The 26,018-nt window shown below is 45.4% G+C and overlaps 1 protein-coding gene across 1 annotated transcript in view; it reads left to right on the forward strand.

The window, feature by feature from the left end:
- The window catches only part of LOC138551108 (asialoglycoprotein receptor 1-like), a 212,147-nt gene that overhangs the window by 68,498 nt on the left and 117,631 nt on the right, over positions 1-26,018 (forward strand). Inside the window, exons 2-3 of the mRNA XM_069642462.1 lie at positions 8,553-8,624; positions 20,231-20,311. Coding sequence (XP_069498563.1) covers positions 8,553-8,624; positions 20,231-20,311 — 153 coding nt within the window. The remainder of the gene's footprint in view (positions 1-8,552; positions 8,625-20,230; positions 20,312-26,018) is intronic.

Consider the following 26,018-nt stretch of genomic DNA (forward strand, 5'->3'; position numbering starts at 1 on the left):
AAAATATCATTTCTGATCGGGGATCCCAGTTGCTTTCTTCCTTTTGGAGTCAATTATGTAATCATTTAGGCATTCACAGAGCTTTAAGTTCAGGCTATCATCTGCACACCAATGGCCAGACTGAAAGGACAAATCAAACCTTAGAGGACTATCTGAGAAGTTACGCAAGCGCTACTCAATCCACCTGGATTAGACATCTGGATCCAGCAGAAGCTTCTTACAACAACACCATCCATGCCTCCATCGGTCTTAGCCCGTTTTTTTGTTCGACAGCTCCACATCCCAAGATGATGCCTTTTCGTCCTGTGTTAACCAGCGCAGTTTCGTCTGCCGATCAGTTGGTTACCACCATCTGGAAGCAACAAGAGTTGGCACGTGAAATCCTGGCGGCGACACGGGAGCGCATGAAGATGCAGGCAGACAAGGCTCGGACCCCTGAACCTGATTTCCAGGTGGGAGACCAGGTTTGGTTATCCTCCAGAAACTTACCTGTACAAAATCTTCCTGTCAAACTGGCTCCTTGCTATTTTGGTCCCTTTAGGATCCTGAAACATTTGTCTGCAGTGGTTTACCGTCTACAGCTCCCTCCTACCTGGCGAATTCACCCGGTCTTTCATGTTTCCCTCCTGAAGCCTTTTGTGTATGTCGAGGTGTCCTTCAATTCTTGGTTGATTGGAAGGGGTACCCGGCTTGTGACCGGACGTGGGAGCCCTCCTGTAATGTTCATACTCCCCGCGTAGTGCGAGAGTTCTTTCTACAATTCCCTTAGAAACCTGGGGCCCCGGGTCTTTCTGGGAGGGGTCATAGTTTCACACCACTTACCCAGAGACCGGGGTTGTCTATCCACACCCGGCCTGTCTTCGCTTGGCGCGTTTATCTGCGCTTCCGCGCTTGGGGTTCTGCTCACCGGGTTGCTTCTGGGTTTCGCGGCTCTTTTCCCCAGCGCGTGCGTGGGTGACCGTGTTCCTCGCTCTGCGCATGCGCGGTGCATTGGACACTCGGAGCCAGTGAAGCTTGCGCTTCAAGCCTCATTCTCAGGATGCCAGCGCCTGGGAATGGTCCGGCTTGCGTGTCAAGCCTCCCGCAATCACGCAAATCAGGGGCTAGCATCTCGTGAATTTGGGAGCAGGTTCAGCTCCAACCCGGTTCCCATCCCGGGTTGAGGCCGGGCCCGTTTCCCGTGTTACAAAATCATCTGAGTATCAACAGACAGTCTGGCAGCCAATCCAAGACCTTCAACCAAGCAAAGAGGTACGCAGCATCCCAGAGACACGTACCTTAACAGCTCCGAGGCCTGGATGAAGTTGAGATAACGGGGCAAATATACTACGGAAAATCTGGTGGATTGGGGTTTACACCCTTCAAATGGGTGTATTGAAGGTGATAATCCGCCACACTACACTAGTCAGATGGGAAATAAATTCTCAACTCTGGATTATATATTTGTGACTAGTGATATGAGAGCTAAATGCAAAAGCCTGAATATACATAAGATCCGAGCTAGTGACCACCGTCTGTTAAAGGTTTTTAGGATTATATTTATGTATGAGTGGTGAGCTGTGAATGGTTTTGATAAACCAAATCCCATATAAATAAATAAATAAATAAATAAGGGAGACCATCTTTTTTTTTTGGATGCACTTGCTGAGGAAAATAAAACCATTCCCCCCCACCAGATACGTTCAAAATTAATTGTGCGTGATGGGCATTGTTATTTGTTTGTATTTTTCATTTCCGATTATATGAATTCTAGAATGTGGGCCTGATTACAAGTTTGGCGGTAAATTGGCAGCAATTGTGCTTGAAAAGAGTACTCCCTATTGTCCTGGCAGATCTCTCCGATCTGCCTCTCGTTTTTTGCTTAAAGTCCCTACTTACCGTCTGCAGCGATGTGGCAGACATGCATTTTTCTGTGGCAGATCCAAAGGTATGAAATTCTCTTCCTTTTACTTGTGTAAAATTCAAGATTTGAATATTTTTAAATCAAACCTAAAGACTGATCTTTTCTTAGCACACTAATGCCACTGGTGAAGGTTTGCTCGCTATATAAATGTTGATTGATTGATTGAAATGATAGGGAGATTTGTGTTCTATTGGCCATCCGGGATATCAATCGTTTTGGCGACACCCGTTCTAATCTCACCATTGAAGCATTCTACCTTGCCAGCTGTTTGTTGTCTTAGGTGGGCATGTGAAACTGCTGATCAATCTCTGACATGAAACCGAGGTTTCTGTTCACATGTCCTGTGAAGTGTGGGCAATTGTCTGCCATCATCAATCGGGTGATCCCGATCAAGGGGCATCATCATTCTTACGGCACTTGCTGAAGGTCAGTGCAGTACAATTCATAGCGGGGAAAGCCTCCAGCCTATCTGCCAGAGGTGTCTATGTCAACCAAAATGTAACCATTGCCCTTAGGAGTCCAAGCAAGTGGCCCTACAAACTTCATCTATATTGTACACCAGGGCTCTTATGGAGTTGGTTTTTCCAGCAGCTGCACCCTCTGATAGTGAAACATATTTCATTACTGCCAACATGGTAGATCCCTCTGTTAAAGCCTGTCCAGAACACCACATTAGCTTGTGGATCTACCAGGGGGCTCTTTCCAGGGGCCAGGGGGCTCTTTCCAGGGGCCCCGACTGGTCATGTGCATCCCTCAACATGCTAGGCCTCATATGTGCAGGGGTAAGCCATGTGATACCTCTCCCTGCCTATTTGCTCCATCAGAAGGGCTGCCGAAATCTGCTGCTTTGACTTTGACTGTCCCTGCACTCCTCCAACGTAGAAATGGTGTTCAAACCCAATATACTTTCATGTCTTAGTTTTATGCTTCTAACGGACACTGGCTTCAAATCGCTCATCTGAGCCTCACCTGTGCACTGTCGGTGCCCGGCTTCTCAGAATCACTGCTGTTCTGGACATCTCTGCCTGCCTCACCTCATTCAACCAACACTCTGGCTTATCCTTTTTGGTTCCATCTGACAAGTAATCTACAAACGTATTGCCCTTTTCCTAGCGGTCCGTGGGTGCCCCACGCCTTTGCTTTAACTGCCAAGATGCATTCAAACCCTTTCAACATCCACTCCAAATACTTCTGAATATCCCAATGAAGGCCGCCTTACCATACCTGGTATATTTCAACTCCTGGTTTGGTCGGTAGTCATAGGAGGATTGTGAAATGGGATTTGGGGGGCAGGCTTGGCAATGGTGCAGGGCATTCACCAGGACCGCTTTCAATGTTGTCACTGCTCTTGATCCCAGCCCAGCTCTTTGGCTCTCAGAAGGCCATACAGTAGAGCGGCAAGCTCTGAAGAGAGAGTGGTGAAAGTGGAGCTAATATACCCTCAACCTTGGCCGAGCCTCACATAAGTAGTAGGCCAACTCGCTGATCTCCCTCAGCTTCTCCTCCCACACTCCTTTCTCCTCTGCTGAAATGTCCAGGTCCGGGGAGACCTTGCTCTTTCCTGCCTGTATCTTGGCCTTGTTGATCGTGAACCCTCCCTTTTAAATGGACCTAGAAGACCTCAGCCACCACTCCAAATCACCAGCTACCTCAGCTCTTTGCATACGATCCATTTATGAACATACTGCTTCAAATCCTTTCACGTTCTCAGTGTAACCACCTGTGCCCCTGTTTCTGAATCAAAGCCCGAAATCACTTGGGGCAGAGATGGTGCAGGATCTCAGGCAGGGCTGTTGGATATGCTGATGCGATTGCCGGTGGACCCACCTTACCAGGGGAGTACTGCATTATGGGGCCCATATTTTCTTGGGTATCCAACGTATTCCCTTCCAGCCCCCCCTTACACTACCCATTCAGACTCCTCCATCTATATTCGGTAAAATCATCCTCCAGTTCCTCCAACTCAATTCGCCTCATATCATTCCAAGATTAGTTCCATGCACCGCTTCTGTTCATTAGTGTTGTGTTGCCCTAGTCACACAATCCACCCTTACATAAAGCAGCAATCTTCCTCAATTACACAATATTAATTGAGAAATGCAACTGCAACTAACCACCCATGATCCTGATGACACGCTGGACTCGGGTACTCCGGCCTACATGCATCATTACTACAGGATTTGCATCTTCCAACCCCCCATCCCATTAACATCCCCTTCCTGGCCCTCTTTCATGCTGGGCAAGGTGCAGAAAGCCAATGAAGTCTACACAAGAACACTTTACATTACATATGATGCATCCATGAGATCGGGCCGTAGCGACGTCCTGGTAGTGGTGCCTTTGGGGTAGGGTCATTTTGTGGAGAAGTCACTGGCATCCCTGGCAATAGACAGTGTGGAGCAACTGAACATAAATAACATTGTGGAAGACGGGGAGCATGAGGGGAGACATGTGGGAGCAGGCAACCCTCTGTACTAGAAAGTGGAGTGTGATCACTCCAGGGGGAACATTACAGTAGGCACTCCCAGGATCAAATCACAGTGAGAAAGAGTCCCAGTGATACACCTAGGAGCCAACCGCAATGGGATCCAGTGACAGTGGAACACCCGGGAGTAAAATCGCAGTGGGGCAGAATCGAAGTGGGGCATAATTGCAGTGGGGCAGAATGGCAGTGTGGCAGAATCGCAGTGGGGCAGAATGGCAGTGGGGCAGCTAAGAGTAAAACACAGTGGGTGAAATTACTGATGCACCCTTCCTGTGGTCGATCAAGAAGGAGGCATCCACTGTGACGTGTCCCATGGCTCGGTGCTATGACTATCATGTGGGAGGGCGCTGCCCTAATGACGGTGCATTTACATGCAATTAAGAATGTGTAAAACCTTTTGGAGCTCCCATGTATAAGTGCCAAGGTCGAGGTTTCTCGTCCTTGGCACTTAAGGGGTTAATGAAACAGAAAACGTTAGAAGGCATTGAATGGCGAAAATTCCAAAATCACTAAAAAAAGGCCTTGGCACTGGGGGGGAAAACCCATGCCATTAAAAGGTTAAGTGGGTAGACCGTGGTCGAGTGACTTGTGGGCCTCGTATGCGGGTGCTGAGGCCTGGCCATGAGCCCACAGGTGATCCACTGTGGGTTTTCAATGGTGATTGACTCTGAATTTGTACTTAGAGCCAACCCCGATTGACATTGTGGTCAGAATTGCGTGTGGGTATGTCAGCATCTGTCCTTTGGTTCAGCGCCTGCACCCGCAGTTGAATCCTAGTGACAGGGCCTTGGTTGAATAGGTTTTGGGTCACAGGGTAATTGTCTACTTTCGGTTAGGTCAGAAAGCAATATTTTAGAGGAAGCGATCACAACATAAGCTGTCTGCCAACTGGACACAAGTGAGGGAAGGTTGGAACAATGATTTTGGTTTCAATGCTAATATCTGGTTTCTCGTGAGTTGCCTGCTGTCACTCCATGAGAAGCACCTAGACTGGGCTGTAATACAAATGCTACAAGCAACATAGCTACATGTCTACATGCAGTCTTTTAAAAGTTCACGCATGAAATATAAGCAAGTTGTACAGGCGCATCTTATTAATATGTTCAATGAGAAGAACGCAGCCTCCTTCTCATGGTTACAGCTCTGGTGTTGGCATCGGGCAAAATGAAAAAAGGCAAGGTACCACCTGCTGCAGCTCACGTACCTCCAATCCCTTGGGCTGGAACTCCATTAAAAGAGCACAAGTGACATTTGTAAACTCTCTCTGGACATAAACACCTCAGTAGAACAAAGACAGTTGGAGAAGGTTTTTGGAATCTTTGGCTGTGCATTCTCACGGTAGAGTAATGAATATGGGGGACCCTTGACATTCATGGGCGGGAAGCAACAGCAATCCTCGTAGCTGTGCTGCCTCCCATTGTTTCGATGAAGTAAATTCCTTTGTGGTAATTTACTTCATTGCAAACACTTTGAATTACTTGGAAAATGTGTACATGTTTTTTAGGGTTAAGGGGTAGAATGAAGGTTTGGCGGCTTTGGGTAGAGTAGTAGGGAAGGGGAAAGGGGATTTTGTGGGGGGGGAGGGTTGCACCCCAAATCTTTTCAAAATAAAAATGCAATAATAAATGTCAAAGTGATTGCGACAACATAAATTACCCCAAAGTAATTTACATTGTTGTAATAACGTAGAACCAGTTGCACAGTCCAGGCAGGTTTTTATGAATGAAATGAAGTGGTACATACTGAGTCTATCAGCTGTTTGTGCCATTGTCCAAAATACCCTGCACCCCAAGAGTAAACCTGAGTAAAAGGTTGGACATTCCAGAACAACATAACCTTTTTGGGTGTGGTTTAGGCGATGGGTATTACCAGTTTGCGCTTGTAACAATTTAAAATGTTTAACTCCTTACAGATGTTTGGACTGTACAATATATTTGAGATTTGTGGTTTACAGATATAGATTTCTTGCTTTCATTTGAGATACTGTTTCACAGTAAAAGTCCTACCCTTTATTTCAAATCTAATTCATGTAAAGGTTACTCATAAACGTAACTGTTATGCATTGTGTCGCATACTCTGCAGTTGCTCTCCTGGTAGTACTGTGCGTGCAGCTGGATGACATCAAAGGCACATGATACACCAAGCAGGGATGGCATTTGCCTGCTTAGCACTGGGCAGCTTCTGCAAAGATGGCAGAGCGGGTATCTTGATTGGACACCAGAGAGCATTCTTCCTTACAGCTGTGAAACCGTGTGCACCTTTGGCACACAGTATTTTTTCTGTCTCACACTTCTCTGGCTTTGGGTATCATTTCACAAGCTTCTTGATGCACTTATGAATTTAGATTTACTCTTCATTTTAACTTCTCTATGATCTATGTCATGCTTCCAGCTTTTGGGAGGCCACAGGCCTCTGGAATGTGGGGCCGGGGAGGGAAAGTGATGCTTGCTTCTGAACATCATTTTAGTGCCCATCTGTGGGATCTCTGTGCTTGACCTAAGCATTTAATATTTAATATTGTAAAATGATGCCTCGTTGTTAACCTTTACTTTTCTAGAGGGATAACCCTCATTTTTGCAACGGTCTAAAAAAGGCAAGTGATGGAAGCTTGAGCGCTTTGAAACACTTGCCTGTATAGAGGCGCAATATAAATAAAAATGACAATTGACCATAACATTACCATGCATATTTGAAAATAAAAGTGACTGCTTAACACAGTGCATGCGTGTGCTGATTAGAAAGAACTGCAATGATAATGGGAAGTGGCACCAATAAGACCAGTGAGGTTCTGGCAGTTTTGCATATTAAAGAGCATTTGGGGAATTTAAGAATGATCACAGAGCTTTCTATCTGACTTATATGTCTGCCAGAGTTGGATGACTGAATCACTAAATACCTAATGCATGCTGGGCTTGGTACGCATTTCCTTTATTTTTAATAAAGAAAAGTCACCCTAACAATACATTTTTTGTAAATATCAAGAATATAGACAGTTTTGGCCAGAAAATGCTGCAGCTGTCAGAGTGCAATGACTGCTTGCAGCTTCAAATCACGCTGTTGAGGGGCAGCAGGAGAGTAAAAGAACTAAATTAACTTTATGTTTAAAAAAACAAACTTCTATAATATGCTACTCCTGTGGCAATCTGCTGCCCTAGGCCAGGGTCTAGTTGGCCTTGTTATAAATACGTCTCTATTCCATAGGTATGGCCTCAGAGCGCTGTAGGTGAACGCCCTGAGGGGGCCGAAGTATGGGAGATTCATCAGAGGAGTTTAGAATGGGTATTTGCATTTTAGCCAATCAAAAGATAGGTAGTGTTTGCCAAGTCCCTGATAGCTACCCATGTCGATCTGGATTGTGGATGGGTGCTGAAAGGCGGTACAGAGAGTATGTGACTCCAGGAGACTGATTATGTGTCCAGCTAGACTGAACGGTACAACGTCCATTCATCGCGGGATGAAAGGACACTGGGTTTTTCTCTGTTGTCATTTCAATGTGAAAACTCCTCGAATTTTGTAGGGGGGTTAAAAATATATATAGGTTGGGGTGTGGGTGTTCGGGAAAAGTTAAATAATTAAAGGGGATGGAGGGATTTGTTTTAAAAAAAGACGATGACTTTTCGTATTGAAATATCCATGGAGAAAAACCCACCGTTGTGTCATCCCGCGATGAAATGACATGGAACCAAGTGAACTTCTGTCGTGGGACTTAGCTGCATTCTAATGGCAGATGTCTTGTGCGAAGTGGCGTACGAATGCAGGTGAGTGCGTGTGGGTGACCGTGCCTACGGCTATCTTCCACTGACATGGAGTATGATACGTACCCGTGTATCCCGGCTTATTTCTGTATCATCTTCATGGGCTGGCAATATTGGGAGAGAGCGTTTATATTGACCCTAGAAGGTTTCATCCCGGTGCAAATGTCTCTATCATGAGGGCTTTTCCTGTTGGTCCTATCGTGTCTCTTCCAGGTGTTATATTAAAGCCAGTCAACAATTTCCAGGCACTGAATTCTCTATTCTTGGTGGTGAAGGCGGAGCTTTCAGGAGAGGCAATCCCTGATGAACATTTGGTGTTCATTTGTACGTCACTATTCACTCACTAATCTCATAGAAAGGGGATTTGTGGTGGGCCTAGTACTAAATTGCGTATTTGTTATTCTTTCAGAGGGCAGTATGCAAGAGAAGTTAAACACCATGGAGGCAGCGCTAAAGAAACTCGAGGCCGACAAATCCATAGGTATGTCCATCTTCTGTGGGGTAAGGCTGGGCAGTTAGAGGTTTATTTATTTGAACATTTATATAGCGCGCAAAACCCAGAGGTATCTAGGCGCTTAATCTCCAGGTCTGATGTCATCACAGTTTGGCCCCGTCCTAGACCTAGAAGTGTACCTGTCCAAATAGCTGTGAATCATTTCTGATTTCTGGTGTCACGATGCGAGGCGCAAGTGTAGGAATGTGAGTGGGTGGCAAGAATGGAAAGGGAACAGCAGCACGGGTGAGGGAGAAAATGGCCACGATGCGGAATGGCATGTGGCCACCACTGGCTTATAGGAATGAGGTGGAGTGCAAATGATTAACCCTAGTGACTCACACTGTTGGCTATTATCTTCATTCCTCCAGGGTGATGAAATGTCCTGGCAACAGAAAAAGTCTTCAAAGAGCAACCGTGCAAGTGTGCCGTGCCGGGGCCATGTGCAGTCACCCGTGCACCCTGGCAGCTTCCCAAACCTGAGCAGCTTGCTTTCTTTACAGTCCAGGAAATTGCGCAGGCGCAATTTCCTGGACTCTCATGCGGTTGCATGTTATTTGTTCATATATTAGACGGCTTTACCTGTGGCTTACCGTCAGTCCAGTGATCTGCGACAACAATACTGATTATTCTGGGAAAACGAGAATTTGTTGCACCTATTTGTAAGCATCAAGAGTCGCCCAACAGACCAGCTGTAACCCTAAGCCCAGTTCACCTGTTCTTAATTGCTTTCTTTACAGACCTCGGGGATATTAGCAATGGTGCTGCTGGGTGGAATAGTTCTGGGGTTGGGGAGTACACTGTGCTCAGCAGCTACCTCCAGGCGAATGGAATGGGAATGAATTCTGATTGTTGAGAGGGGTGGGGGTTGAGAGCCAAGGCCAGCTGACACATTTCAGGGGGGGGGGATCCGGAACACCCACACACCTGACAAAAAGGCTTGAGGAGCAGCCCATGCAGCCAACTTACAAATCCCATACATGTGCACGCTGTGACATTGAGAGAGAAAGAGAATCCTGGCCCTGAAGCCTTGGCAGGGGATGAGAGGACTGACATTGCATTCTGGGAAATGGAGTTTATTTCCCTATGAATCACCAAGAGGGTTTTCATGAGGAGAAACACCCTTCTGGCAATACTTTTGATGCACAACCATTCTGACAAATTAATACTGCAACTTGTAAATTACAACCTTTTGGTAAACTTCTTTCGCTTTCGCTTGTCTTTGGACAATCTAAAAAGGACCTCGGCGCCCTGCAGAAGTCTTGCTTCCGCAAACCTCTTGAGGAACTGGGAAAGGACGGAGTGAAGGGAGACTGCTTCCTCATACGCAGTTGAAATTAATGGTAGGGTATGATGTAGAAACAGCTTTGAACTTCTGAAAATATGTACAGTTGCCATGGAGAGAATGCTGCTCACTGGTCCATTGTGCTCAGATGAGAGCCACCAGAAAAACACATCCTCCAAGTCACCATTTTGACTCCTTAAAATGCCTCCTAAGAGCTTAGTTCTACCAGATCAGAGAAGACTTCTGGAAACTGATTTTTTTAAAAAAAGGAGTTTTTGTACTAGGCAGAGAGGGATCAAGATCTTCTAAAGGTAGGTGATCTCTGTTAGGGAGAATTCTCTCTTTAGGCTGAATTTCCTAACCTAGTGAGTCCCCCAGCAGCTTTGCTGGATTTCTGGAGTTTGTTTTTTTCGTCCTGCCAAGAGTGAGACTCTTTTCCTCCCACTCTTGGACATGATTAATGGTATTCCTTTGACTGGTAATGTGTTTTATGGGCTATGGGGTCCTTTACTCCATAGGGTCTCGTGTTTTTCCGATGTGTGTTACACAGCAACCCCCGTGTAGTAACACAGGGGTGTCAAAGTGACACCCCACCATAGACTCCATACCCTGGGACTGAATACTGTCTCCCAGGGCATGTAAAGTCACCCTTGGATTTACTAGTCCCAAATTATTAACAGAAACCAGTACAAACCATCATATTGTGGACGTACTGGTCGGGGCAATTCGATTTCCCCGGGGTCTGTTAGTCGAGGGGGTACGTCTCCGTCCCCCCTGATCGAGTTTTGGCTGGTGGCAGTGGAAACTACTTTTTATATTCAACCGCAAATATTTTCCTATGGGATTTTCCCATTCTTCGAGGCTACCAACTTTAATTATTTAATTCTCATAGCCTCGAACATACCGCCGGTTTATTTAATTAATATTAATTCTCCGGTTGGTATTTTTTGCCAAAACTCGATTCTAAAATGGCGTTTGTGTTCTCTTCTGTGACTCCAACCCAGGTCGAACCCTTTGTTTCACTTTTTTTGCGGGCTTCTCCACAGAAGCCTCCAAAAGTGGTGCCACTCTGTATGGGTACCACAGGGGGTGTGGTAGGGGGTTTAGGCACCCTGGACCGAGTCACCTTGGTAACTCAGGTCGCACTCTTGTGTGATTGGCCCAAGTGGTGAGCCGGCCGGCTCACCACTTAGCATGTTTGAGTGACAGCTAGGCTGAGTGAATGGGGGTTTTCTGCATAAAAGCAGGGCTTTGGGGACTGGAACTTCCGAAGTTGCCACAGGACCTGAGAATCCGATGAGGGAGAAGCTGAGCCGACCTACCACGACGACACCACCGGTGGAGCCCTGCAGAACCGACTCACCACTTCCCGACGCCAGAGAAGATCTCCCGGCTGGAGAGGCTTCTTCCCCTGACTGGTGGGCACAACCAGTTTTCCTTTCTTTCTTCGCACCCCAGCCCGGTTTGTGGTCGAACTGCCCGTGCCAAGCACCCCGGCAGCCGGATAGCCACTCACCACCGAACCCCGAATCACCGGACCGCTCCTTGTACCTGAGAAATTCTGCGGCTGGTTTCTTCCCTGGCAGTGCAACGGACTCCTGTCTTCCTCCACGACGAGGTCCTCTCTTCCCCCGGACGAAGCACCGACTTGCACCTGCTGCCAGGATCAACTGCCCCTGCTGGAGCGTTCTCACCACTTTAAGGTACTGTGTCCGCCAGGCCTCCCTTTCTAAAGATTGCTACAAGGTAATAATAACTCCTTAACCTTCTGGACTGGGCTGGCCGCCTTGACCCTCTAACTGGTCCCTTTCTTTGGTCCAACTCCTTTTTGAACCATTACAAGACTTTTGTGCACTGCAACCGTGTGACCTTGGACACATTTCGTTTTGATCCTCTTAAAGCGGATCCGGCCTACTGACTCTAAATTCACGGTGTTACTTTGCCTTCCTCTCTTGTTGTGTTCATGAAAAAGTGTTGGGATCTGTTTCAATTTATTCTCTGCTTTTCTCTCCCTTTTTAAAACGAATTATTAGAGTGCTATCTATGTTAAGCGCTCACCGCTGTCTGGAAATAAGTGGGGCTTTACTTAAGACTTGTCTAATATTCTTTTAAGGGAGAGTATATCTTTTAGTGACCGTGTTTTTGAATTGCTTATTATTAGTGCCTGTGTGTTTGTAACGCTCACCTGATTCCCGTAGAGGCGCCGGTCTTGAATGGGCGTATACCGTATCTTCAAAGGTGACGTGTAACACACGGCTGGCTCTTTGGGCTGGACCTCTGTGCACTGTATGTTTGACTCGAAGGGTAAGATGTCTGCAGATAGAAAATATGGGATTAATGAACTGGGTTATTGAATGTCTCTCTCTTCTTCCCTTTCTCTTCTCCTGTAGAACCCCGAAGGTTAACGCTCTCACCTTAGGTAAGTGAACGCCGTGCTCTCCATCTGCCTCGGGGCAGGGTGCTGTAACCAGTTTCTTCACTGGATAAGGGGAGCAGGCCTCTTGTCTTCAGAGGACTGCTGTCCGTCGTTTACTGCACGAACGGTAAGTTTCGAGTAATTCTAATGTCTTTAAAGTCTTTAGTAATGATGTCTCTTGTTTTGCAGGGTTCCGGCGATGGTGGATGACGGGCTGAAGTGAGTTGAAGATGGAGCCCGTGTGATGAATAGAAGCGCCTGGAAGCACGTAAGTAAGCGCTTGTTGCCTGCTTCACGATGCGCTCTAACTGTCTTTTTATTTTGCAGGTACAAGTTCGGAGCGACTGCAGGGTGCCGGAATACCCACTGGGTTAGATGTGGAAAGGAGTAATGGCACGTGAGAATTAAAGTTCCCCAATGTCTTTAAACGCACCTTGTTTTGTCTTTCAGATGCGGGATGCAGCGCCGAAGGCCTCCGGAGCGTGCGAAGAGTTGGCAAGCTTTTGTCTTTCAGATGCCGGAATGCAGTGTGAAGACCTCCGGAGCGCACGAAGAGTAGGTAAGCCTTTGTCTTTCAGAATGCAGCGCGAGGCGTTGGTGACAGCCGATGGCCCAGGTAAGTGAAGAGCTGTCAGTGAAGACCGTAATGCTAACCTGTTCTTTCTTGTCTTTATAGGTGTTGCTGAAGACTGGATTCAGGATGGTAAGCCTTTTTCCTTAGGCCCAGGATCAGATGCAGAAGACACGATGAGCGCTCTGCTGCAGAGGATGCAGAATAACGCAAAGCAAGATTCATCCATCGGGTGTGGTTTAAATAGCCTCCTGTAGTGCTTAGGTGTCTCCTTCCACAGCCACGCCTAGGTAAGAAAAGAGTTCCTGCTTTCCAGAAGAGTTCCAGTGTTCTGAACCTAGGGAGTGGCTCCTGCCCCACCCAACGGAAAAGTAGTTCCAAACAGAAGAGGATCAGAGGCTCAACTGGCAGGCAAGTAAGCAGCATGGTCTGCTGCAGGTAAGTCCACCCAAGCATTATGAGCCTGGCGCTTCCAGCGCTGGGACTGGGCATATTTATGAGCCTGGTGCCACTGGCGCCAGGACTGGGTCCAAAAGGTCCCAATTGGGACTGGTTGGCACTCGGAACCTGGGTTATGAATCTGCTTCCAAGGGAGTTGGGAAAACCCTGACCTTTTGGAAGCAGAGATCATGACAGTACCCCCCATCAAGGCCCCTCCCAAACCGGGCTTCTCCGGGGGTTTTGGCTTGTCAGGAAATGTTCGATGAAATCTTTTGATTAGGCGAGGAGCGTGGACATATTCAGCAGGTTCCCAGGATCTCTCTTGGGGGCCGTAGCCTTTCCAGTCAATTAGGTAAAATAGTTTAGATTTGGAGATCTTGGAGTCCAGAATGCTTTTGACTTCAAACTCGAGTTCCCCATCAACTAGGATAGGTTTTGGAGATTTAGTTAGTCGGGTTTGAGGTTGCACGGGTTTTAATAGAGAGACGTGGAAGACCGGATGTATCTTCAAGTGCGGGGGCAAGTCCAACTTGACCGCTACTGGGTTTACTATGGTAGTGATGGAATAGGGACCAAGGTATCTTGGGTTGAATGTGCGTGGCCCTTTTAGAGGTAGATATTTGGTGGATAACCAGACTTGATCCCCTACTCGATATTGAGGGGCTTCCTTCCAATGTTGATCTGCTCCTTTCTTGTATTGTTCTTTAGCCCTTGAAGGTGAGAAACAGCTTCCTTAAAGGCTTGGGTGATTGTAGAATGCAGGTAGTCTACTGCTGGTGTTTCAAGATCTTGGAGGGGATCCAACTCTGAGGTTCGAGGGTGACTGCCGTACAAAAGAAAAAACGGGGTTTTCCCAGTTCCCGAATGGACAGAGTTATTGTAGGCATATTCGGCTATCCAAAGGATGTCTTTCCAAGTTTTTTCAGTTTGTTGCAGCATGCAGCGTAAATACTGTTCCAGAGTTTGATTGGTCCTCTCGGTTTGTCCGTCGGTCTGAGGGTGGTGACTGGTCGATAGTCTCACATCAATTTGAGCCGACCGACAGCAACTTCGCCAAAAATGAGAAATAAATTGACTACCTCGATCCGAAATTAGAACCGAAGGAAAACCGTGCAGTCGGACGATGTTTTCGAGAAATCGGGCCAGAGTTGCTGCTGTTGGCAAGCCTTTGAGCGGAATGAAATGCGCCATCTTGGAGAATAAGTCCACGATTACTAGAATCGTATTGTATCCGGAGCATGGAGGTAGATCGGTGATGAAGTCCATAGAAAGCGTATGCCAAGGGCGAGGTGGGATGTCAATAGGGCGTAAGAGGCCTGCTGGTCTTTCCTTTTAACTCTTGTTTTGGGCGCATACTCCACAGGACATTATAAAGTCTCTGATATCTTTTTTCCAAGACGGCCACCAGAAGTAGCGCTTGATCTTTTCTGAGGTCTTGGCTATACCGGGATGTCCTTCCATTAAAGAATCGTGATAACAAGAGATTACTTCTTTCTGTAAATCTGTGCTGGGTAGGTATAATTGTTCTTGGAAATACAATAATACAATAAGTTGTCCTTTACTGCAAAGTCCTTTCCTTGCAGATGCCAATTCTGTATGTCTGCTGGAGTTACAAGTTGCCTGGCTTTATCCTTAACTTCCTCTATGGATTGTGTGGCGATTACACCCAGAATCCTTTGTTCGGGAATGATTGGTACAGGTTTAGGGTTGATCAAGTGTTCTTCCACTCCCATCTGAGAAAGGGCATCAGCTTTACCGTTTTTTGTACCAGGTTGATAAGTAATTATGAAGTCAAACTCGGCAAAGAATAATGCCCAACGGAGTTGTCTAGAGGATTGGGCTTTTGCGGTTTTCAAATATTGCAGGTTTCGGTGATCCGTAATCACAGTAACGGTGTGTCGAGCCCCCAGCAGATAATGCCGCCAAGCCTTAAAGGCAGACTTGATAGCCAGAAGTTCCTTGTCAGTAATCGTGTAATTGATTTCAGGAGGCGAGAATTTGCGGGACCAAAATGCCACGGGATGCAACTGATTGGTTACCGGGTCCTTTTGTGATAGAACCCCCCCCCATGGCAAGGCTTGAAGCATCAGATTCCACAATGTAGGGGAGTTCGGGGCGAGGGTGTTTTAAGATTGGTGCAGAGATAAATTTAGTCTTCAAATCCTGGAAAGCTTGTTCCGCCTCGGTAGACCATTCAAAACGTTTGTTTTTCTTTAACAAGGCAGTGATGGGCTGGACTATTCGAGAGAATTCGGGGATAAACCTGCGGTAAAAGTTAGCGAAGCCTAACATGCTTTGCACACCTTTTACGGAGGATGGTGATGGCCATTTGAGAACTGCATCGACCTTCTTTGAATCCATACGCACTCCGCCAGGTGATAATATGAATCCCAAGAATTCAACTTCAGTCACGTTGAAAACACATTTTTCCAACTTAGCGAAAAGTTTGTGTTGACGCAATCTTTCGAGGACCATTTTCACGTGTTTCCGATGTTCAGATTCCAATGAAGAATAAACGAGGATGTCGTCAATGTAAACAACAACACACACATCTATGAGCTCTCTGAGGACATCGTTCATAAAATATTGAAAGGCGGCCGGGGCATTGCAAAGTCCGAAGGGCATGACCTGATATTCAACTAGCCCATACTTGGTGCGGAAGGCCGTCTTCCATTCATCGCCCTCTTTTACTCGTACCAAGTGGTAAGCTCCTCTAAGATCCAGCTTTGTATATATGCATGCTTTTCTGACTTGGTCCAGGAGTTCAGGGATCAAAGGTAACGGATATCTATTCTTAACGGTGATCTGGTTCAGGGAGCGATAATCTATACAAGTTCTAAGGTCTCCTTCCTTTTTTGGAACGAAGAACAAAGCTGAAGAAGCAGGGGACTTGGAAGGACGAATAAACCCATTTGCCAGGTATTGATCCAGGTATTGTCGAAGGTGAAGGTTCTCAGGCTCGGTGAGGGTATAAATTCTACTACAAGGAGGAGTAGATCCAGGTATCAGGTCTATCTGGCAGTCATAAGACCTATGAGGAGGTAGAGAGTTAGCCTGATCCTTCCGGAAAACATCTTGGTATTCTAGGTATTCGGGAGGTAACTGGGGAGTCTCTGAAGAAATTGCTGCCAGTGCAACACCAGGTGGAGGGTGACAAGTAGAGACACATTCTGGAAACTGGACCGTTCTTGCTCGCCAATCGATCAGAGGATTGTGTTTAACCAACCAAGGTATTCCTAGAATAATCTGAAACTGAGAGGCCTTGATCACATCGAACACGATCTTCTCATGGTGTCCATCTTGACTTATTAGCGTCACTTCTTGAGTGGTATGTGTTACTGGCCCGGAGGCTATCTCCGTACCATCCACCGTAGTAATGACGTCCTTTACAGCCTTGGGACAAAGAGTTAGATTCATCCTCAAAACCATTTCATGATCCACATAATTGCCGATGGCACCTCTGTCGACGTAAGCTTCAATTGCATGTAATCGATCCGGATTATCAGGGCTAATGAGGACCATAGGTATCACGAAATGCGAGGTCACGGAACTGGTTTTCACGCTCGGCAAGAGGACCTCTATTCTTGTCGGGCGAGGTCGTTTCCCTGCTCAGAGTTTGTAACTTTGGTAACTGCAGCTCCTACTGCCTTCTTAGCAGGTTTCACCGGACAGTCTCGAAGAAAGTGCCCTGAGTTTCAGCAATAGAGGCATAATTGCAACTGTTTTCTCCTTTCCCGCTCCTTTTGTGTTAGAGGACCTTTCAGACCCCCTATTTGCATGGGTTCCCCGGAGTCTACTCCTTTGGAAGGAGTTGGCGGTTTGGAAAATACTCGAGCATCAAACTTGGAACGATCGGCCTTCCTGTTCTGTAGTCTGTGATCTATTTGAACGACTAAGTCTATATAGTCCGAACAATCTTGTGGGGGATTCACTACTTGGGCTAACACATCTTTGAGCTCTCCACGTAGACCTCTATAAAACAGCGTAATCCTTTTGTCCTCAGGCCATTGAGTTTCCACTATCAGTCTGTTGAAAGACGCAATATAAACCAAAAGGTCTTGATTACCTTGTCGCAACGAAAGAAGCTCATTGTCCAAGGCCTGCCCCTGTGAATGTCTTGCGAATAGTTTTTCCATACTGAGCTGAAAAGCTTGAAAATCATGGAGGACCGGATCATCTTGATTTACTAGAGGGATCGACCAGTCTGCCGCATTGCCACTAAGGTACGAAAGCACGAAAGCTACTTTAGCTTGATCAGTTGGAAAGGCTGCTGGCCGGCATAAGAAATGCAACCGGCACTGATTGATAAATACTGCAAACCTCTTTGGGTCACCAGAAAATCGTTCGGGCGGAGCCAGAGGTACATTCCCAGGTAGGTTGATCTGCACTGGATTCATAGAGGATGTAGAAGGAAGATTTCCCCCAGATGCGGGTAACGGGGTCTGTCAGGCTTGTGACTGTAGCAATTGTCTAGCGAGATCATCTGTTCGCTCCTTGGAAATAATCAGTTCCCTTCTTAGAGCGTTCGTTTCCTGACGGGCTGCATGCACTTCTGCCCTTAGTTCCCCAAGTAACTGGGCTAGTTGGTCGGTATCCGAGCTTTCCATAGCGCCTGGACGGGAGTTTTGTGGTGGCTTTGCGTTCTGTAACGCTCACCTGATTGTGTTTAATGTGTTGTAGTATACTCCATGGGGTAACCCACTCTGAGTTTTTCTGCCCTGGTATCCCTCATAGTGGGTTTTGAGGGAATCCAGGCCACAATCACAAAGTTGCAGCCACTCAAACAATGAAACAATCCACGCCCGCAAAATTCTTCCTGTGCTTTCTCTCAAGAGTTCATTTAATGTAAGCTTTAATTCCAGACACTATTCACAAATGGGTCTTGCAAACTTTACCAATTGCTCTGCGGTACCCATGTCAATACATGACCCCATCTGAATCCCACTCACTAGGAACAAGGGGCCTCATTCTACGTTTGCCGGTATCCAGGTGTAAAGTCCAGCCAGGATACCAGCAAAGAGATTTACTGTTACCGCCACTTGGTCAGGAGGAGGTACAAGTGGCAGTAAGGGAGGTAAGTCAACATTCCATGGAGTCCCCTTGCACGCCATGGGGGGGGATTTGCCTCTATTACCAGCACCGGAAATACAGGTGCCAGCAAAACAGGCTATTTTTGCCTGTAAGGCGATTGACTTACCTTTGCTGGAGGTAAATTAGGCACCCCACTGGCCAACTAACCTGCCGATAAACATTATTACCGGCATGTTATTACCTCACTGGCCAACTTATAATGCAGCCCAGAGTCTGTGTGTTTGATTTGAGACTGAATTTTGCTTGTGGTGCCTGGTAGGCGGACAATCAAGGTAGGTCAGGCTGTACCACAATAAAATAAAAAAAAATGGTTGCCAGCAACAATTTCAACACAGGCGGCCAGAAATGTAAGGAGACTTGCACAGGGAAAAAAGGACACATTGCCTGATTCATGGAATTCTTTGTGACTTTGCACTGCCAACAGACACCCTGATTCACAGAGCGATGCACAGTGTATTTTTGCTGTGCAAAGTCACTTTACGCTGCAAAAGTACTCTTTGCACTGTGAATTAGCCCCATTTAGCACGGTGCAAAGAGTGCTTTTGTAGTTTTGTACTGCAGATATACACTGCACGACTCTGTGAATCAGGGTGTATGTTGGCAGTGCAAAGTGGCTTTGCACCGCGCTACAAATTCCATGAATCAGGCCCATTGTGTAGCTTGATCCTCAGGCTACATTGCGGAATGAATGTTTGTAGCAATGATGAGGCCTACAATGAGAGCTGCCCGGTAAGAAAGTCTGGCAAAGTAAGCACAATCAGTAAAGGACGCTGTTTAGTCTCATAATTAGGCCCAAGTGTCTGTAAATAGCAAACCGCTCTGCTGGGAGCGGAGAGGCAGCTAAAGCAATGGTGCTACCTTTTCTGGGTGTGGCTATGAATTCTTGAAGATTCTTTGGGGCGGTGATCCCAAAATGTGAGGACTATTGCTGAAGCCTGTTATCAAGTCACTGCCAGGGAACTGAAACTCACAGCAGGAAGTTAGACCAACGGTGTGCTCTGACCCCAGAGACTGCCGAAACAAACACTGAGGCACACCACATGCAACCAGACATTCAATGGATTAGCAAAATGCAGGAGCTCAGCCAGAAAGCCAGCAGTACGCTTTGGACACAGAAGATCTCGGACATTTTGAAAAAAGATGGAAAAGCTACTAGCTCTGCAGCGAGCGTTGGAAGAAAATGACTGAGTTTATTTATTTATTTATTGGACATTTGTATGGCGTCTATACACAAGTGTTTGTGAGCGGCGGGCAGATCCTGTGGCTGCGTGTGTAGGCAGAGATCCCATGGGTCTGGCAGAGGATGTTCTGGGTGTACTATTATACTTCCTATCTTTAATACTTTCCTCTGAATAGAATTTCTCGCAACAAGGTCTATGTAGCAGATTAATAGTCCTTTTTTTGCTTCTCAAATCACATAATATGCACAGAGCTAGGGGGAAATCCTAATTTATTTAGAAATCCAGCAGAAGGTACATGCAGTGTAAAAGCAACACAGAGTTTGGGATTTTTATTGTCTTGCAATGGTGATTAGGATACTGCTGGAGGAATGGAAGGAAGCTTAGACAGGAGATCAAATAGCCTTACCGTACCTACTTATTTGACAATCCATCTTCTATTCCTCTGGCAGACATTATATTCAGTCCATGCTAGAGCCTATACAGGCTTCCTTGCGTTGACGCAAAATAAAATGGCCGCTCAAACAATATGTCCGCTAGAGCCAGACCAGTAACTGTCAAAGCACGACAAGCAATACAAATAGAAACTGTGCACACCTTCTTGTTTTTCAGAGACGGTCCAGCAAGGCCTGATGAATCTTCAAAACACTGTAGATCAGATGAAGTGTGCTTTGCGGAAGCTTTCAAGTAACGGTAAGAAAGAACAACTCAGTGGTAGCCAAATGAGCCTCATTTGGTGGCAAGGGATCTGTGTTTCTCACCTGCACCTGCTCCTTCAGTTCCTTCATCATTCTTTTGACCTCTCACTCATTTCCATAGGTTTTAGTGTTTTCTTTAAAAATAGGAGTGCAGTGTAAAATTGTTCTTTTGGCAAGGGGTCTGAAAACATCTTCTACTTCTTGGTCAGTCAACGAGGCGTTACCTCAGAACCAGTTTGGTCGCATAGTCCAGAGCATATGATGGCTCCCCGCAGCCAAGATAACGAGATAGGGATATGGTGTGCCAATACACACAAGCTTCTGCACCCCCATGTAGTAAGAGGATCGGGAACACAAAGGAGATATACAAGGTTACCTGTACCATGGGAAGATGCCAGCGTTATCTACCAAGAGGTTTTGATTATTATTATTATTATTATTATTATTATTATTATTGTATCTATTGAGAATGGACCAAGCTTCGAGAAGCAACAGAACGCTTTACCGAGATATACAACAGTACAGATGCATAACAGAGCGCTTTTCAGAGGTAACAACAGAACAGATATACAGTGGGGGTAGGATACAGAGGGGCACAGAGGAGGGGTACAGCTGTACAGGGTGACAGGGCGGATGGCATCTAGCGAGTCAGGTGGTACGGGGGTGACGTGATGGCCTAGGTGTTGAGGAGGACAGACTCCTAAAAGAGGTGGGTCTTTAGTTCTTTTCTGAATTGTAGAAGCGTCGGGGCAGGTCTGATGCTGATGGGTAGGAGGTTCCATAGTCGTGGGCCGTATTCAGAGAAGGCTTGTTTTATGCTCCTTTCCTTTTGGCAGCAGCGGATTTCAATTCTGCACGTGTCCTGGCTTTTTGTGGTACGCCGTCTGGCAGAGATGCTGAGTTTCTCCACAAGATAGCTGGATGACTTGAGGGCTACTGCCTTATAGATGATTCAGCGAGACTTGAATGTTATCTACATATTGATTTCTAAATGTTAAAGTGGTTGATCATGATGGCTTCAAAGCACGCAAGACAAGTCAGTGGGCGATCAGGTGAAGAAGACATATGGGGCATTGGTGTGCTGAAAGAGAAATGGGCATTCAGAGTGAACAGTCACATACTGGCTATTCAGAATTCAAGCTGAACCAGGTGAGACTTAGTTATTTTGCAAGTTGAAGTGGGTTTCTTCTTCATGTGTATGTGCAGGTGTAGAATTCCAGATTTCCGAAGCTTGCACAGTGAAACGTTGACAATCAAATTACAGTTTGTGGATTCTTGGCATGTCATGGACCAATGAGCTTGTGAATTGCAGGTCTGTGGTGGGTTGAAGCTTTGTGAGGTGGGGCTGCCCAGTCAATGTAAATTGACCTCTGGTGGAGGCAGTAGGGTTTTGAAGAAGCACCAGGAATGAACCTGAAACTGTGTAGATTCTTCAGAGCTGGAGTAGGGCGGTGAGAGGGATGTACTTGTACAATAACATCAAGTTCAGCTGCTGTTGTCTGCATGTATTCAATACGGAGTGGACATATTCGAGCAGAAGAGAATAACGTCCTTGATGAAAGATGCCAATAGGCAGGTGGTGAGATGAGGGTTGATGTTGCACAGTAGAGTGAGCTGGTACTACTTGGTTGGTTTGCTGTTGGAGGGAAAGCCAGTCCTTAGGGTGCACTACTAGGTTGCAGATTAAATTAACATAGGATGCTGCAGTGCCTAAGTCGGGTGTCCAAGTCAAAGGCCGGGTGATATGTTGGCAGAAGGGATGGAGGTGACTAGTAAAAAGATCTGCTTCTTATAATCTTTGAGGGTCAGTTTGAATTACGTGCATGGTAAATCGTGCACTGTGGCCCGTGGATCAGTGCATGGGAAGGTTATAGATCACCTCTATGTACTGGGCTTTTGCAAAGATATGGGGCCTCATTACGAGGTTGGAGGTAGCCATGGAGCTACCGCCATAGGGCTCAATGGGAATGGGGAAGGCTCTAATAACGGTACCGCAAATTGTGGTACCGTTATTAGCTCCAGAGTCCCTTTGCGGGTCCCGTCCTTAACGCCTGGAAAAACCAGGCGTTAAGGGAGGACCCGCAAAGGGAACTCGTAGTAGGGCGGTAAGGGATTACCGGCACTGGTGCCCTTAGCGGTGCCGGTAATCCCTTACCGCCCGCCTCATAATGAGGCCCATAGAGTGATCCTGTAGGGAATGATATTAAATCCCATAAGAAAAATTATCGTATTAGGCGATGTAAAACTTAAGACTGAATTGAAAGGGAGTTTGAAGGTGAAGTTTGATAATAATACATACTGATACTGTGGTCCTGGCCAGTTTTATGTTTCATAGCATGCTGCAGAAAATGAAATCTATTTCATGTCCCTGAAAAATAAGGGTCATCAGTACTAAATTCAATGCTGAATATTTATTTGACATGTTTCCAAACTTGCCTCTTCTTCAGGAACCCAATCCACAGAGCTATTTTACCCTCGCATAACCTGTATTCTGTTTATTTTAGAATGATGACCCATAAAACAATATAGTTCCGTAATAATCACAATACAAAGAATGGAACAATAAATGGACAAACTTGTTTTGCAGAATATTAAGCTATCCAGAGCTAAGGAATACAAATAGTTATTCAATTTCTCATACAAGAAAACAGATTACAGTTTCTGCTTTGGGAATTTAGAGCGATTGTCCTACAGTTTTGTAATCAATTTTTCTACAACACAGGGCCAAACTATGTTACATTTTTAGGGTCAAAGATGTCAAAGTGTTTCAGAGTAGTCCACACTTATTGATACCCATTGAACATAACAATTGGAGCAGTACAGACTGCTTGGTCATTTCTGGTGATCATAACAGAAGATAAATGGCTTTTGAGCATTATTCAGTAGGGTAGTTTTGTAAATAGCATTTATAAAAGTCAAGCTCTAATCTTGTGCCAATAAGAGTAGAACTGTATCACAGCTTTTAATGCAAGTGCATTAAGCATTAATACTCATCACATAAAATATCCAGACCAATTATATTTATGGGACATATGTGTCATTCTCTTTGATTACGATACCTCTCTGGTTGAAGGAGAGTTGAAATAGGGAAGATTGTATTTGCCAAAACAATGACTTAAGGCCTCTGAACAGCCTGGGCAGATTTTTGTTAGAAATCCTGCTGATGGTAATTACCAGCAACACTGGATGCATTGGCAAAAACCTCCCAAATATAGCTTTACCTCTGTCCCAAAGGTTACGTTAGTGGTATTGCTGGTACACCATAGGTGGTATTACAAAAATACCACTTAGTGTGCTTACATGTGTTTTTTTATCCATTTGCACCCTCAATTTGATGGTGGAAATACTACTGTTAAATGTTTGGCACTTTTATGAATTATGTGTAAGAGGGTGGCCACCAGATACTTACATGTTACCCCCTTACAATGTCCCCATGACAGGTGCTTTCCCCTGCTTTGAATTGAAGCATCCAGACTTCTTTTCTGCACAGTAAAAATATAACTTATGTCAAATTCTGGGTACTTTTCGACTGGGTTTATGTTTGCTCTAATCTTTGGGTTGGAGGGAAAAGTTGGCAGATTTTTGGGGTGTATCATTTATAGCAAAGTGGTATTAATGCACAATTGCATTTAGTTTGTGTCTTAAAGTGCTAAAAGTACAATGATATAAATATTTTTTTACACTTTTTATTATTTCACATTCTGGGTCTTATGGTTTGCTATTTAGGACATTAAATTAAAGCCAAGTGCTATGCTTTTGTCTTAAAAGGCTTCTAATAGGATTTATATATCATCAGGTTACTTGATTATGTAATTTTTGTATTTTGTAAGTAAACACTATAAAACAGTATTCTTGTAGTCTTTGAAAGCCAAAACTTAAATACTTTTACCAATTACAACTCAGAAAGTATGGGGTCAAGTGTCTAAATTGCAGAGTGGGTTTAAATCCTGGCTACACTGCTTAACCAAAGTGTATGATCCTGGGCAACGCATTTAATCTCGCTGTGATTTGGCTGCAAAAATTGGCGTCCTTAAAAGTGAGTAAGTTCACACTATAAAAAATCCTGCCTTACAATGGGGTAATGGTTTTAAGAACACAATGGTGTCCATTTATATGCCTCTGTTAGGGGCCTTTACGACCGTCACCTAGAATTGTGTTATTGATGTCCTGACTCTCAATCCTCATCATGACGCTTGATTTGATGGGCAGATGTATAGTCTCATTAGCCAGTCAGTGCACCATAAAGTCTATTATAGCGTACTGACTGCGGCAGGTCCAACATTCATTGTAGAGCAGCATGTGGAGAACAGAAAAAAAGCAGGCAGTGGAAGGAGTAAACAGCAGGTGGCGAACCGAGAAGAACAGCAGGGGGTGGAAGGAGTAAAACAGAGAATAACAGGGGGTGGAAGGAGTAGAGCAGCAGGTGGAGAACAGAGAAGAAAAGCAGGGGGCGGAAGGAGTAGAACAGCAGGTAGAAAACAAAAACGAACAGCAGGGGTGGAAGGAGTAGAGCAGTAGGTGGAGAACAGAGAAGAACACCAAGGGATGGAAGGGGTATTGCAGCAGGTGGAGAACAGAGAAGAACAACAGGGGCTGCAAGGAGTAGAGCAGAAGGTGGGGAACAGTGAATAACAGCAGAGGGTGGAAGGAGTAGAGCAGTGTAGAGAGGCAGACGCACACGTCATTTATAGAGCCCAATTCCTCTCCTCTGTCATACTGGAAAAACAGCAAGAAAACACTGTGCATGACACCTGGTATCATCCCAATACCACATTGGAGACATTAGAGATGTTATGCGCTCAGACAACCATATCCAATGCATCCCCAAACTGATACGGTAGACATGAGCCTGCAGACACCACTGGACATAGAATAAGTATAAGTAAAGTTCGACAGATGTGAAGTGATGTCATGAAGAAGCGAAGATATGTAGACGTACTGAACTCTATGTATGGACCTCTAAAGAATGAAGATGTGATAGAAGTTACAAAATAGGCATATGTGAATATGAAGAAAAACCATATACCATAAGAAGATAAGTGACAAGAAATGTAATAGATGTATATACGCAGAAACGCAGGGTAGATTAGACAACGTAGAAGCTTGCTAAAATAGTAAGTAGAATGCAGGTAAAGAAGCCATGTTGAGAAAATAGACATCAGTATCGTGTAGTAGTAAGCAAGAAGCCTCAAGCGGAGAAAGACCAAGGCTTCAGAGCTGAAAGACACTGGAATACAGATTTACATAATAGCAAAGGGTATTTGATTGGCTTAGAATCAAGGATGTCACAGCATGAAGCAACTGCAAGGCTTGCAAGGAGTAGAAGAGGATAAGCTATGTATGCAAGACATATTTCTCTTAGATTACATAAAGGAGTGAACAATTGTTAGTGGCAATTATTGTTCAATTAAAGATGCAGAAAGCACATTCAGAAGAGAGCAACCAAGTCTCCAGAGACCAAGGAAAGTAACAGCACCCAACATAATTAAATCAAATAATATTAAATGGAAGGGCAAAATGGACAACATTATGGTCTCATCACACGTAATTCAAGACTGGAAAACAATGCTTATTCATAAGGCTCCAGACGTAGATAGCAATGTACCTTGCTTCCCTTTAAGGTTCTGAGGAAGAGAACAGTCAGCAAGGTCAACTCCAAAGAAAAAGCCTTGGCTTAGGGCCTAACTGATGAGAGATGTTAG

Source organism: Ambystoma mexicanum, chromosome 1q (genome assembly GCF_040938575.1).
Source record: "Ambystoma mexicanum isolate Mex_15411 chromosome 1q, UKY_AmexF1_1, whole genome shotgun sequence".
In the NCBI taxonomy this organism is placed as follows: Eukaryota; Metazoa; Chordata; class Amphibia; order Caudata; family Ambystomatidae; genus Ambystoma; species Ambystoma mexicanum.